General features: G+C 50.3%; 1 protein-coding gene across 2 annotated transcripts in view; it reads right to left on the bottom strand.

Moving 5' to 3' along the window:
- The window catches only part of DDX4 (DEAD-box helicase 4), a 267,888-nt gene that overhangs the window by 91,933 nt on the left and 162,660 nt on the right, over nucleotides 1-13,295 (bottom strand). For both annotated transcript variants that reach the window (XM_040339469.1, XM_040339474.1), the window contains 2 exons: nucleotides 9,903-9,932; nucleotides 9,633-9,671 (listed from right to left, as the gene is read on the bottom strand). In XM_040339469.1, the coding sequence (XP_040195403.1) occupies nucleotides 9,633-9,671; nucleotides 9,903-9,932 (69 nt within the window). The remainder of the gene's footprint in view (nucleotides 1-9,632; nucleotides 9,672-9,902; nucleotides 9,933-13,295) is intronic.

Raw genomic sequence — 13,295 nt, 5'->3', positions numbered from 1 at the left:
TCTCCGAGTCCGACGAACCTCGGTCCTTCAGCCCCTGGCTCCCAACAGCCATGCCGTTAAAGCCAGCGACTGTAAAGCAGGGTGATAAAAATCGGACCCTGCGACAGAAGATCTACTCTCAGGGGTAGAAGCAAAGGGACGTCTGCCACCAGACGCACCAGGTCCGCGTACCAGGAACGGCGCGGCCTATCCGGAGCAACCAGGATTGTTGGTAACCCCTCCGCTTCCACTCTAGGCAACAGGCGAGGGAGAAGCTCCAGAGGAGGGAAGGCGTAGACTAGGCGATGGTGACCCCACGGTGTGTCTGATGCGTCCGCCGAAGGGTCTCTTGACCTGGCCACAAAATGTGACATCTTCCGATTGAGACGGGACGCCAGAAGGTCCACGCCTGGAGTGCCCCATTTTTGGCACAACTCTGAAACTTTTCCGGGTGCAACGACCATTCTCCCTGGTCCAGTGTTTGGCGACCTAGGTAGTCGGCTTGTCAACTCTGCACCCCCAGAATGCACACGGCCGACAGAGCCAGAACGTACCTTGTGGCTCACCAGAGAATGTGTGCAACCTCCGCCGCCGCGGCTCAGCTCCGCGTGCCCCCTTGATGGCAGACATACGCCACGGCCGAGGCGTTGTCGGACTGGATCCTGACCGAATGGTCCTGCAGACCCAGAGACCACTTGGGAGAGCCGCAGCCCGATAGCCCGGAGCTCCAGGACATTGATTGGCAGATGGGACTCCACCGCCCCTGGGCTGACTGGACACTCCAGAACGCCCCCAGCCAGAGAGGCTGGTATCCGTCGTGACCACTGTCCGATAGCACGGCAGGAATAATTTCCTGGTCCGAAGTACCGGAGATGTCATCCACCACACTAGGGAGGACCTGACCAGGCGACTCACCCAAACCTGGTAATACAGAGACGAAGGGAGCTTGTCCCAACGTGACAGAATCTCTTTCTGTAACACTCGGGTGTGGAATTGGGTATACGGAAACGCCTCGAAAAAGGCCACCATGGGACCCAGAATTCTCTTGCAAAAGCGAAGCGAGGACCACATCTGGGTCGCTAACCGCTGCACTGCAGATTGCAGTGTCTGGAGTTCTTCCGTCGGGAGAAAAAACTTGCTTCTGAGAAATCAAGGACCAACCCCAGGTATTCCAGTCGCTGAGACGGTACCAACATTGATTTCTGGACATTCAGTAGCCACCTGAATCTTTTGGAGGGGCTGGCAGGTGATGGACCATCCTCTCCCAAGACTGAGCTTAAAGAAGCTCTCAGGATAAGGTCGTCCAGGTATCCCACAAAAGCGATTCCGCGCTGCCTTAGCTGGGCCAGAATCAGAGCGATCACCATTGTGAAAACTCGTGGTGCTGAAGCCAGGCCAAAGGAGAGGGCCACAAACAGAAAATGGTCCTATTCGACCGCAAACTGCAGAAACCTCTGGTGTTTTGCATGTATGGGAATATGCAGGCATGCGTCCCGAGTACCCAGACACGCCCCAAAGTCCCCCTGATGGAGAGCCGCCACTACAGAGCGAACAATTCTATCCTGAATCTTTGCACTTTGACAAGGGAGTTAAGGGGCCTTAAGCTCCAGGATTGGACGGACCCCTTCCTTTTTTGGGGACTTCAAACAGATTGGAGTAAAAACCCCTGAAACCGTTCCCTTGAAGGAACCGGTATAATCACTACCCTGGCCAGCAGATCCTGACCAGCCCCTGACAGGGCCACCCGGCGTACCAGGGGAACCTGGAAAGAAAAATCTGTTTGGTGGACAAGAGAGAAACTATCTTGTATCCCGAGGAAATTACCTTGCAAACCCAGCGGTCGGAAAGAGGGATCTCCACCGAGCTGCGCAAAGTCGGCCCCCCACCCGAGTATCTGGCAGGGGGCAGACCTACATGCAGAAGCAGGCTTGTGGTACCAGGTGCGCTTATTGATCTACAGCGCGTGCCTTAGCACCCTGGAAAACGTTTTCCTGCCGCACCTGGGGGCGAAAAAAAAATTGCTTGGGGGAGGTAAAGGAGGGACCCTGCTTATGACGAGGCTCCTTACCCTTCCCAGATTGCGGGAGCAGAGTGCTCTTACCCCCTGTAGCATCTATAAAGATGTCATCCAGGGATGCCCCAAAAAGCCGTACACCCTTCAAGGGTAAGTCCCCTAAGGCCCTTTTAGAGGTTTGGTCCGCAGACCAACACTTTAGCCACCCAAGGTGGCATAGTACCACCGCGGAGGCCCTAGAGAGCAAGAGGAGCGTATCCAGGGCCAATTCACAGACAAACTGCAGGCCCTGCACTAACTGGTCAGCCAGGCCCACAGAGCTCAGGAGCATTATGCGCCTCCAGCTCCTGCAGCAGGGACTTTGCCTGCTCTGTAATTGTCTGACACTAGAGCTTCGGACAAAACCGGTCTCACTGCCGACCCCACTACTTTGAACATGGAGCAGGCCTCAGCTCTATCTGCGGGGTCCATAAAGGTGGGAGCCCCTTCCACAGGTAACGTGGTAGACTTGTTCAGTCTGGACAAAGGGGGTCCGCTGATGGAAGACACTTTTTTTTTTTTTTTTTTTTTTTTTAAGTCTTCCTCAAGAGGATAACGGACCGCAAAGTATTTTGGTACATCAAAAACTTTCTGCGGCCGATCCCATTCCTTGTATAATATTTTGTCCAGGTAAGGAACACAAGGAAACACTTTTGCGGTGCGGGGCAGCGTGTGGTACCCAAAAGGGACCGGCATCTCTGATGTCTCCGCCGTCCGAGTTTTTGAGTATCCCGCACCGCAGTGATAAAAGCTCCAACAAAACGCCTTATCAAGCGCTGACCCTGAAGCAGAGTCATCCTCACTGACCGTGTGGGCTAAAGCCTGCAACATCTGACATGACAGAACCAGAGCCAGCAGCAGGATCTGGTTGCGTGTCAGAGCCATCCCCAGAAGCAGGCGCAGGGAGGGGGTTTTTTTTCCCCCCTTCTGGCCGCTTGTCACTTCAATCCTGGCGATAAACGCCTAAGGGACTGCCGTATGGGCTCTACAGAGACCGCAGGGGCACCAGGGGTTAACTCAGGCATGGTTGGGGTAGAAGCCTCTGTTCAGACTCCATGTTGACCCACCGCTATGCCGCCCTAGTACTGCAAGGCAGAGACCCTCCCGGCCGCAAAACAGAGCAGGGGACCCCCAGGTAACTCCCCACCCGGCCAGGCTGTAGTGCTACTGAAGCGCTGAGATTGCTGTCCGTTCTGCACCGTCCCTCAGGAAGCAATTCGCTGGCTGCAAAATGGCGGCCATACACGTGTTTAAAGCAACAGTGACATAGCAGAAAACACAGCCCAGCACACACAGCAACTCCAGTACAACAAATTAATAAGAAGGGAGAAGCTGCTGCTCCAGGTGAGCACAGCTGAGCAATCAATGTCCTCTCAGAAACAGGTGGATGCCTGCAATGCATGAGGCAAAAACTTGAAGGCAGTGTATGGACAGCCGCACACCAATGAATCTTAAAAAAGTAAGCCTTTAATGGTGAAAAGGGAAAGGCACTACAAAAAATTAATAGCACAATAGAAGAACGAAAACTGGATAGCCGCACTCCAAATCACTTAAAAAAGTTGTTTTTATTTTTCAACTGTACACACAGTCACTGCAACCAACAAAACACAGTATGGCCGACGCGTTTCGCACTTACAGTCAGTGCTTAGTCATGGCCATGACTAAGCACTGACTAAGTGCGAAACGCGTCGGCCATACTGTGTTTTGTTGGTTGCAGTGACTGTGTGTACAGTTGAAAAATAAAGACAACTTTTTTAAGTGATTTGGAGTGCGGCTATCCAGTTTTCGTTCTTCTATTGTGCTATCATCAGCATTGCCAGCACCTTGGTGGTTCAACAGCCCTTGATTGCTTACGGGGCTCACCTGGAGCGGTGAGAAAATTTGTCTGTTTGACAAAAAATTAATAGCACCACACAGCAGCACAGCCCCCATAGTGATAGAGCCCCTGGCGGACCCCCCCCCCTTACAGCCGCCACCCAGCATGGGGAAGGAGAGGAAGCGAGAGAGGAAAGCAGGGCGGACCCTCATTCGACCTCCCCAGGAAAACAACAGCCAGACCACTTACCTGAGCAAGGGCCACTACTTACCCGTCCTGCGACCACCGGCTGGAGGTATCCCAGACAGATCCAACGTCCGCTAAACTGCATGGCTGTCGGCCAGACACACTGACAAAAACATAAAAGACCGGTCATATGTGTGCCCTAGAACAAGATGTTCCCCGGCCACCCCTGGAGCAACGGGGCCTGTTGTGGACGTCCCAAAGCTGAGCTGAGGGCCGACACACGCTCGATGGCCGAACATGGGGGGACTACAAGAGTCGAGGACCAAGCCTGTCACCCAGTCGGCAGTTGATAGAAGAATCACAGAATTCAAAAATGCAGGAACAAAATAATAAAAAAGCGAGAAATCACAAGAAAAAAATCTCCAGAGTACAGGACTCCAGAAGTGCCTGCCTCTCCTGTCGTTAGGCAGAAAAAAACTGGAAGCTGCTAGAGCAGGGTGTTGGTTATACCTGGGGAACCACGCCCCCTGGGAGGAGCTGCACTGAAGAAAGTGTTAACACTTAAAGTGCTTTGTTTCTGCCTAAACTCTCCTGAAGGAAGCGGATATAACCCTAAGGTCAATTGCTGCTGTGTCCGTCCATGAACAGAAGAGAAAATAGGATTTTTGGACTCACCGTAAAATCCATTTCTCTGAGTTCATGGACGGACACAGAAGCATTGACCTTCGGGTTATATATCCTTCCTTTCAGGAGAGACTAGGCAGAAAAAACAGCACTTCAATTGTTAAAACACTTTTCAGTACAGCACCTCCCAGGGGGCGGGTCCCCCGGTACGTCCCACTCTCTGCATCATGCAGCCCCAGTTCGTAAACAAGCAGTACAAACAAAGGAGGGATGGGTGCCGTGTCCGTCCATTAACTCAGAGAAATGGATTTTACGGCGAGTACAAAAATCCTATTTTCTCTTCCGTTCATGGACGGACACAGCAGCATTGACCTTAGGGACGTCCCCAAGCAGTGTCAAAAAATTTCGAAGGGTGGGAAAAAAACACCGCAAACCAAGCTTCACCCCAAACAAACCAGAGTTCCTCAACGGAGGAACTTAAACCTTAAACTGCCGCCTGTAAAACCTTGCGGCCAAAGGAGGCATCCGAAGATGCACTCACATCCACCTTGTAAAACTTTGAGAAGGTGTGGATTGACGACCAGGTCGCTGCCTTACACACCTGAAAAACAGACGCCTCATGGCGGAAAGCCCAAGAGGCACCAATCGCCCTGGTCGAATGCGCCGTTACCTGAAATGGAGGCGCCCGCCCCTTAGGGGCATAGGTCTGGAGCACGACCTGTCTGATCCACCTAGAAATGGTGGCCGACGAGACCGCCAGACCCTTCTTAGGACCAGTCACCGACACGAACAGTGAGTCCGACTTTCGAAACGGAGCCGTAGCAGACAAGTACACCCGTAGGGCACGAACCACGTCCAAGGAATGCAAAGTGGCCTCCTTCTGGTTTTTCGGCCGAGGACATAAGGATGGCAAAACAATGTCCTCGTTAATGTGAAAAGCCGAAACAACCTTTGGAAGGAACGACGGCTGCAGAAAAACCACCTTCTGGGACAGAGTCAACAAAGGAATTTTCTGAATGTCCTCAAATGGAGCCTCTTGAAGCACCAAAATCACTAAATTCAAGTACCATGGAGGCAGTGGAGGGCGCTCAGGAGAGGCAACATGCCGAACCCCCTGCACAAACGTACGCACCGAGGAGTGCGCCACCAAGGGTCGCTGAAAGTAGACAGCTAGAGCCGAAATCTGACTCTTAACCGTACTCAAGGCGAGCGCCTGATCCACTCCACGCTGTAAAAACAGCAGAATCCTGGACATCACGTATGCACGGGGGTGCCATTTCATCTCATCACACAGATGTAGGCCTTCCACGTACGATGGTAAATCTTTTGTGAAGTAGACTTCCGTGCTTGTAGCATGGTAGAGATCACCGGGCCAGACAGGCCTCGGTCCTTCAGCACCTGGCTTTCAACAGCCATGCCGTTAATGCCAGCGACTGTAAAGCAGGGTGAAAGATAGGACCCTGTGACAGAAGATCTTCTCTCAGGGGTTGACACTAGGGGACGTCTGCCACCAGACGCACCAGGTCCGCATACCAGGGACGGCACGGCCAATCCGGACCGATCAGGATTGTTGGTATCCCCTCGGCTTCCACTCTGCGCAGCAGGCGAGGAAGCAGCTTCAGAGGAGAGAAGGCGTAGATTAGGCGATAGTGACCCCATTGCGCCACCAAGGCCTCTGACGCGCCCGCCTACGGATCCCTTGATCTGGCCACGAACCGTGACACCTTCCGATTGAGACGGGACGGCAGAAGGTCGACGTCTGGAGTGCCGCATTTTTGGCACAGACTCTGAAACATCTCCGGGTGTAGCGACCATACTCTTTGGTCTAGCGTTTGGCGAGATAGGTAGTCTGCTTGCCAGTTCAGCACCCCCAGAATGTACACAGCCGACAGAGTCGGAACATACCTTTCGGCCCACCGGAGGATGAGTGCGACTTAGGTCGCTGCAGCCGAGCTCCGTGTGCCCCCCTGATTGACGTACGCCACGGCCATGTCGCTGTCGGACTGGATCCTGACCGGAGACCACTTGGAGAGACAGTATATTGATTGGAAGGCGGGACTCCTGAGTCCAGCGCCCCTGGGCTGACTGGACACCCCAGACACCCCCCCCCCCCCAGGTAGAGAGGCAGGCATCCGTCGTGACCACTGTCCAATGGCACGGCAGAAACGTTTTCGCGGTCCGAAGTACCGGAGACGTCAGCCACCACACTAGGGAGTGTGGTGGCCGAATCTGGTAATCCAAAGACGAAGGAAGCTTGTCCCAACGTGACAGAATCTCTTTCTGTAACACTCGGGTGTGGAATTGGGCATATGGAACTGCCTCGAAAGAGGCCACCATAAGACCCAGCACTCTCATGCAAAGGCGAAGCGACGCCCATTTCTGAGTCACCAACCGCTGTACCGCAGACTGCAGTGTCCGTAGCTTTTCCTCTGGGAGGAAAACCTTCGCCCCTGAGGAGTCCAGGACTAACCCCAGGTATTCCAGCCGCTGAGACGGTACCGGTACTTACTCTTCTGGGCATTCAATAGACAACCGAATTCTCGGAGGGTCTGACATGTGATACACATCCTCTTCGAATTCTGAGCTTGAAGGAGCTCTCAGAAGGTCGTCCAGGTATCCTACGATAGCGATCCCGCGCTGCCTCAGCAGGGCCAGAATCGGAGCAAGCACCTTGGTGAAAACCTGTGGTGCCGAGGCCAGGCCGAACGGGAGGGCCACAAATTGAGAGGTCCTCTCCGACCGCAAAACGCAGAAATCTCTGGTGTTTTGCACATATGGGGATATGCAGGTACGCGTCCTTGATATCCAAGGATGCTAGGAAATCCCCCTGATGGAGCGCTGCCACAACTGAGAGAATCGACTCCATTCTGAATTGTTGCACTTTGACAAAACACTAATCACTAGAGGCCAAAAACGTTTCCCAAGATGGCCGCCGACATGCAGAAAAACAGCAGGCGGGCTACAAGAAAATGGCCGCAGATTCAATAGAGCCGCGTCACCGGCAAAATGGCGGCCATACACGTGTTTTAAACACAGTAACAAACACAGCAGAACACAGTAAAGGCACCAGACCCTGCAGGCTCCCCCCCGCCCAGCACACACAGCACCATAAAGGACTATAAAAATAGCACCCCACAGCAGCACAGCCCCCCCGGTAGTAACGGAGCCCCCCAGGCGGACACCCCACCTCACAACCGCCACCCAGAAAACGGGGAAGGAGGGAGAGGAAAAAAGAGCGGACCCTCAATCAACCTCCCAGGAATGCACCAGCGGAACCACCATGCCAAGGCAAGGGGATACTACTTACCCATCCTGCGACCACCGGCTGGAGGCATTCCAGACAGAACCAACGTCCGCTTACAGCATGGCTGTCGGCCAGGCACACTGTGACACGGCCATAGAGACCGGTCATATGTGTGCCCTGTAGCATATAGCTCACCGGCCACCCCTGGAGCAACGAGGAATGTCGTGGACGGCCGAGTGCATAGCTTAAGGCCGGCACACGGTCGATGGCCGAACATGGGGGGACTACAAGGATGGAAGATCCAGCCTGTCACCCAGTCAGTAGTTGATAGTAGATCCATGAGGAGGAGCCATGTCTTCTCCTAACGCTATGCAGGAAAAAAACTGGGGCTGCATGATGCAGAGAGTGGGATGTACCCGGGGACCCACCCCCTGGAAGGTGCTGTACTGAAGTGTTTTAACACTTGAAGTGCTGTTTTTTTCTGCCTAGACTCTCCTGAAAGGAAGGATATATAACCCTAAGGTCAATGCTGCTGTGTCCGTCCATGAAGGGAAGAGAAATTAAGGTTTTCATCACATTGGCTTTGGAATATCAAAAAGACTGTACAGAGATTGTAAATATTGCATAGTGCACGGCCAACATAAAAGTCCACTGAGGAACAGTGCATGGGCATATATATGCTCTGCTTACTGTAAGACAAGAAAAAATGAATTCCCCTCCGATATCCTTCCAGTATAACAAAAAGTTTACAGCGAACCTGTGCTTGCCTCACAGAGGGCAAGACAAAAACTTTGCTTGGGCGGCATTCACACTTGCCCAGGATTGTACTGCAATTTGGAATCGTGGGCAGAATCGCTGCAATTTTGCCTACGATTTAAACTCGCCAACTGTGAATGTAAGCCGAGTATGACTCGTTTCAGACAAAAAGATGAGGCAACTATAAGTTGTTAAACATACAAGAAGCAGTTTTAGTCATTATGTTGCCGACAGGCAAATGTATACTTTTTGGTAGTGCTGAAAGCTTGTGCAACCACTACAGCCCATATCACTACGACTGCCAATAAGGAAGCTGGCTGTGGTGCCTGACAAACATGAGGAAAATTTAAAATTGGCATGGACAGCATGCACTTTGCAGGGATCAGTGTTTTATTTTTTATACCCTCTGGCCGTCGACAAAGAAACCCATATTATAAAATCAGTTGGCTTTTCTCTTAACTTGCCTGTCTAGGGCGCCTGCGATGTCGGCACACGAAGCAGATCTGTCCCTCGGCTCTCGGGTGGAGGCGCCGCCATCTTCGGTAAGGGAATCGGGAAGTAAAGCCTTGCGGCCTCAATTCCTGGTTCCCTACTGCGCATGCGCAACTCGCACTGCACGGTCCCTGTGTCTCCCCCAGAAGACAGCAGGGTGGGGGGGAGGAAAGAAGGCGCCGGAAGTGGCGTAGATGGCTGCGGGTGGCTCAGGTATCTGTGACCGGAAGTGGGAGCAAAATACATGTTTTAGAGAGGCATCTGCTCCCCCCTGAAGGGTGCCAAAATTTGACACCGGAGGGGGGGGGGGGGGGATTCCGAAATTTTTGGGTGGAACTCCACCTTAAGGGGAAGCGACTCTGAAGGTTACACACCTAGGTAAAATTCAAGCAAGTTAATGCAGCTCCCTCACTCCACATTTTACTTAATACAATGGCAATGCTACGTGTCAAAATACAAAGCATATTTTGCAATGTACTCACCTCTTCCAAAACCTCTTCCCCTGTCCGACTCTCGATCACCTAAAATTAAATTGGAACTTTTGTCATCACATTTTCAAAAACTGAAATAAATTAAATCATGTACTTGAGCAGTGCAAGGCTCGATTCACACCTATGCATTTTTAGTGCTTTTTGCAGATTTGCACTACAGAACGTGATCCATTGGAAACCATGTTAAATGGACTGTAGTGCAAATCTGTAAAATGCACTAAAGGCTGTTAATGAGGCCAGAGACTAAAACTAGCGACTTACCCCTTCCCCCAAACTCTCCAGAATCATCACCTGGAAAAAAAAAAAAAAAAAGGATTTGAAGTTTGCAAGTTTTAATTTTTTTTACAAGTGTAATACCACCTTAAATACATTAAGAGTACAGTGTTTTGCAGTTGAAAAGTGCATCACAGATGTCGGGCTTGGGGGGCTTCTTATGTAGTGTTGGCTGCTAACTGACTATGTAAATATAACTTTGTTTATAATTCACATGTCCACTGCCAGAGAAAAGGCTTTTACAGGTAAGCTGAAATAAAAAATCCTATTTTCTTTATCGTACATCATGGGACACAGAGCCTTAAGTATTTACTTAATGGGACGGCCTATAGCAATGCCACTTGAGGGGTGAGAGAAACAACAGCAGGGTACACCCAGACCTGAGGATCTATACTGCTGCTTGCAGCACACTGCGCCCGAAAGAGATATCCTCATACCTCCTTACATCCACCTGATAACATTTTGTGAATGTATGCACTGAAGACCAAGTTGAGGCCTTACAGATCTAAAGGCTTGATGACGCACTGCCCAAAAAGCACTAACCGACCTGGTAGAATGCGCTTTAACTTGAAACTGGGGAATCTTGCCCCTTAAATCATAAGTTTGAATTGTCACTTGCCAAATCCACTTAGCGACAGTGGATTTCGACACTGCCTGTCTCTTCTTAGGACCCTCCAGCAGAAAAAATAAGACAGTCTTACGAATCTGAGCAGTTTTCTTTAAATAGATTTTCACTGCTCTCACCACATCAAGACAATGTAGTGACCATTCTTCCCTGGAACATGGTTTTGGAAAAAACGATGGCAGGACAATATCTTGATTCAGGTGAAAACCTGAAATTACATTTGGCAAAAAGCCTGGACTGGACGATGGCGTAGCACCGTGTCCTCATGAAAAATTAAATACAGCTCTTTACAAGAAAGAGCAGCCAACTCTGAAACACTCCTTGCTGAGATTATAGCAACCAAAAATACCAACTTCCTTGTCAGCAGGACTAGAGGAATATGTTGTATCGGTTCAAATGGATGTTTTTGTAACAGACAAACCCAAGTTTAAGTCCCAAGGATTCAAGGGAGGTTTGACTGGCAGATTAACGGCTTGCCGAATGGCCACCGTCATTTTACGGCGGCAAGTCGGCTCCCCTGCGCGAGATCCCGTAGCTCTACGTGGGCTCTCGCGCAGGCCACTAGGGGCGCATGCTCGCCCCCGACTCCTGTGCCTGTCGGGCGCGATCGCCGCCGGGCACCCGCGATTGCTCGTTACAGAGCCAGGAGCTGTGTGTGTAAACACACAGCTCCCGGTCCTGTCAGGGGGGAAATGCTGATCCTCTGTTCAATCAATGTATGAACAGAAGATCGGTAATTTCCCCTAGTGAGGCCACCCCCCTACAGTTAGAACACACCCAGGGAACATACTTAACCCCTTCCCCCGCCCCCTAGTGTTAACCCCTTCACTGCCAGTGGAATTTTTATAGTAATCCAATGCATTTTTATAGCACTGATCGCTATAAAAATGCCAATGGTCCCAAAAATGTGTCAAAAGTGTCCGCCATAATGTCGCAGTATCGAAAACAAAACGCTGATGGCCGCCATTACTAGTAAAAAAAACTATATATATATATATATATATATATATATATATATATATATATATATATATATATATATATATATATATATATATATATATATATATATATATATATATATATATATATAAAAATGCCATAAAATTACCTCCTATTTTGTAGATGCTATAACATTTGCGGAAACCAAACGCTTATTGCGATTTTTTTTTTTACGAAAAATATGTAAAAGAATACGTATCGGCCTAAACTGAGGAAATAATTTTTTTTTATATATATATATATATATATATATATATATATATATATATATATATATATATATATATATATATATATATATATATATATATATTTTTTTGGGGGATATTATAGCAAAAAAATTGGATTTTTGTACTCACCGTAAAATCCATTTCTCTGAGTTCATGAACGGACACAGCAGCCTTTGACCTTAGGGTATTATGTCCTTCCTTCCAGGAGAGACTAGGCAGAAAGCAGCACTTTAAGTGTTAAAACACTTCCTCAGTACAGCTCCTCCCAGGGGGCGTGGTCCCTCGGGTATAACCCACTCTCTGCCTCAGCAGATCCAGTTCGTAACAAGCAGTACAAACAAAAGGAGGGGTGGGTGCTGTGTCCGTCCATCAACTCAGAGAAATGGATTTTACGGTGAGTACAAAAATCCTATTTTCTCTTCCGTTCATGGACGGACACAGCAGCCTTTGACCTTAGGGACGTCCCCAAGCAGAGTCAAAAAAATTTGAGGGGTGGGAAAACAACACAGCAAACCAAGCTACACCCCAAACAAAACCGGAGTTTCTCAACGAAGGCACACCAACCTTAAACTGCCGCCTGTAACACCTTGCGGCCGAAGGAGGCATCCGAAGATGCACTCGCATCCACCTTGTAAAATTTTGAGAAGGTGAGGATTGACGACCAGGTCGCTGCCTTACACACCTGTAACACAGACGCTTGACGACAGAAAGTCCAAGAGGCACTGATCGCCCTGGTCGAATGCGCCGTAACCTGAAGAGGAGGCGCCCGCCCCTTTAGGGCATAGGCCTGAAGCACAACCTGTCTGATCTACCTAGAAATGGTGGCCGACGAGACCGCCAGACCTTTTTTTTTTTAGGACCAGACACCGACACGAACAGTGAGTCCGAGCAGATAAGTACAACCGTAGGGCCCGAACCACATCCAGGGCATGCAAAGTGGCCTCCTTCGGGTTTTTCGGCCAAAGACATAAGGATGGTAACACAATGTCCTCAATGTGAAAAGCCGAAATGACCTTCGGGAGAAAAGACTGCTGCGGCCGCAGCACCACCTTATCCTTGTGGATGACCAAGTAGGGAGCCTTGCAGGACAAGGCCGCCAGTTCAGACACCCGTCTGACTGAAGTAATTGCTACCAGAAAAAACACCTTCTGTGATAGTCAACAAAGGGATCTTTCTAATGTCCTCAAAGGGAGCGTCTTGAAGCACCGAGGATGACTAAATTCAGGTCCCATGGGGGCAGTGTAGGACACACAGGAGGGGCCACATGCCAGGACCCCCTGCACAAAACTCACGCACCAGGGAGTGCGCCGCCAAAGGTCGCTGAAAGTAAACAGCTAGAGCCGAAATCTGACTCTTAACCGTACTTAAGGCGAGAGCCTGATCCACTCCACACTGTAAGAACAGCAGAATCAGGGACACCACATATGTACGGGGGTGCCATTTCATCTCTTCACACAGAGATGTAGGCCTTCCACGTACGATGGTAAATCTTTCGAGAAGTAGACATCCGTGCACGCAGCATGG

The sequence above is a fragment of the Rana temporaria genome, chromosome 1 (genome assembly GCF_905171775.1).
Source record: "Rana temporaria chromosome 1, aRanTem1.1, whole genome shotgun sequence".
In the NCBI taxonomy this organism is placed as follows: Eukaryota; Metazoa; Chordata; class Amphibia; order Anura; family Ranidae; genus Rana; species Rana temporaria.
Note: the sequence above shows the minus strand (reverse complement) of the source record. Positions and strands in the feature narration are given on the sequence as shown.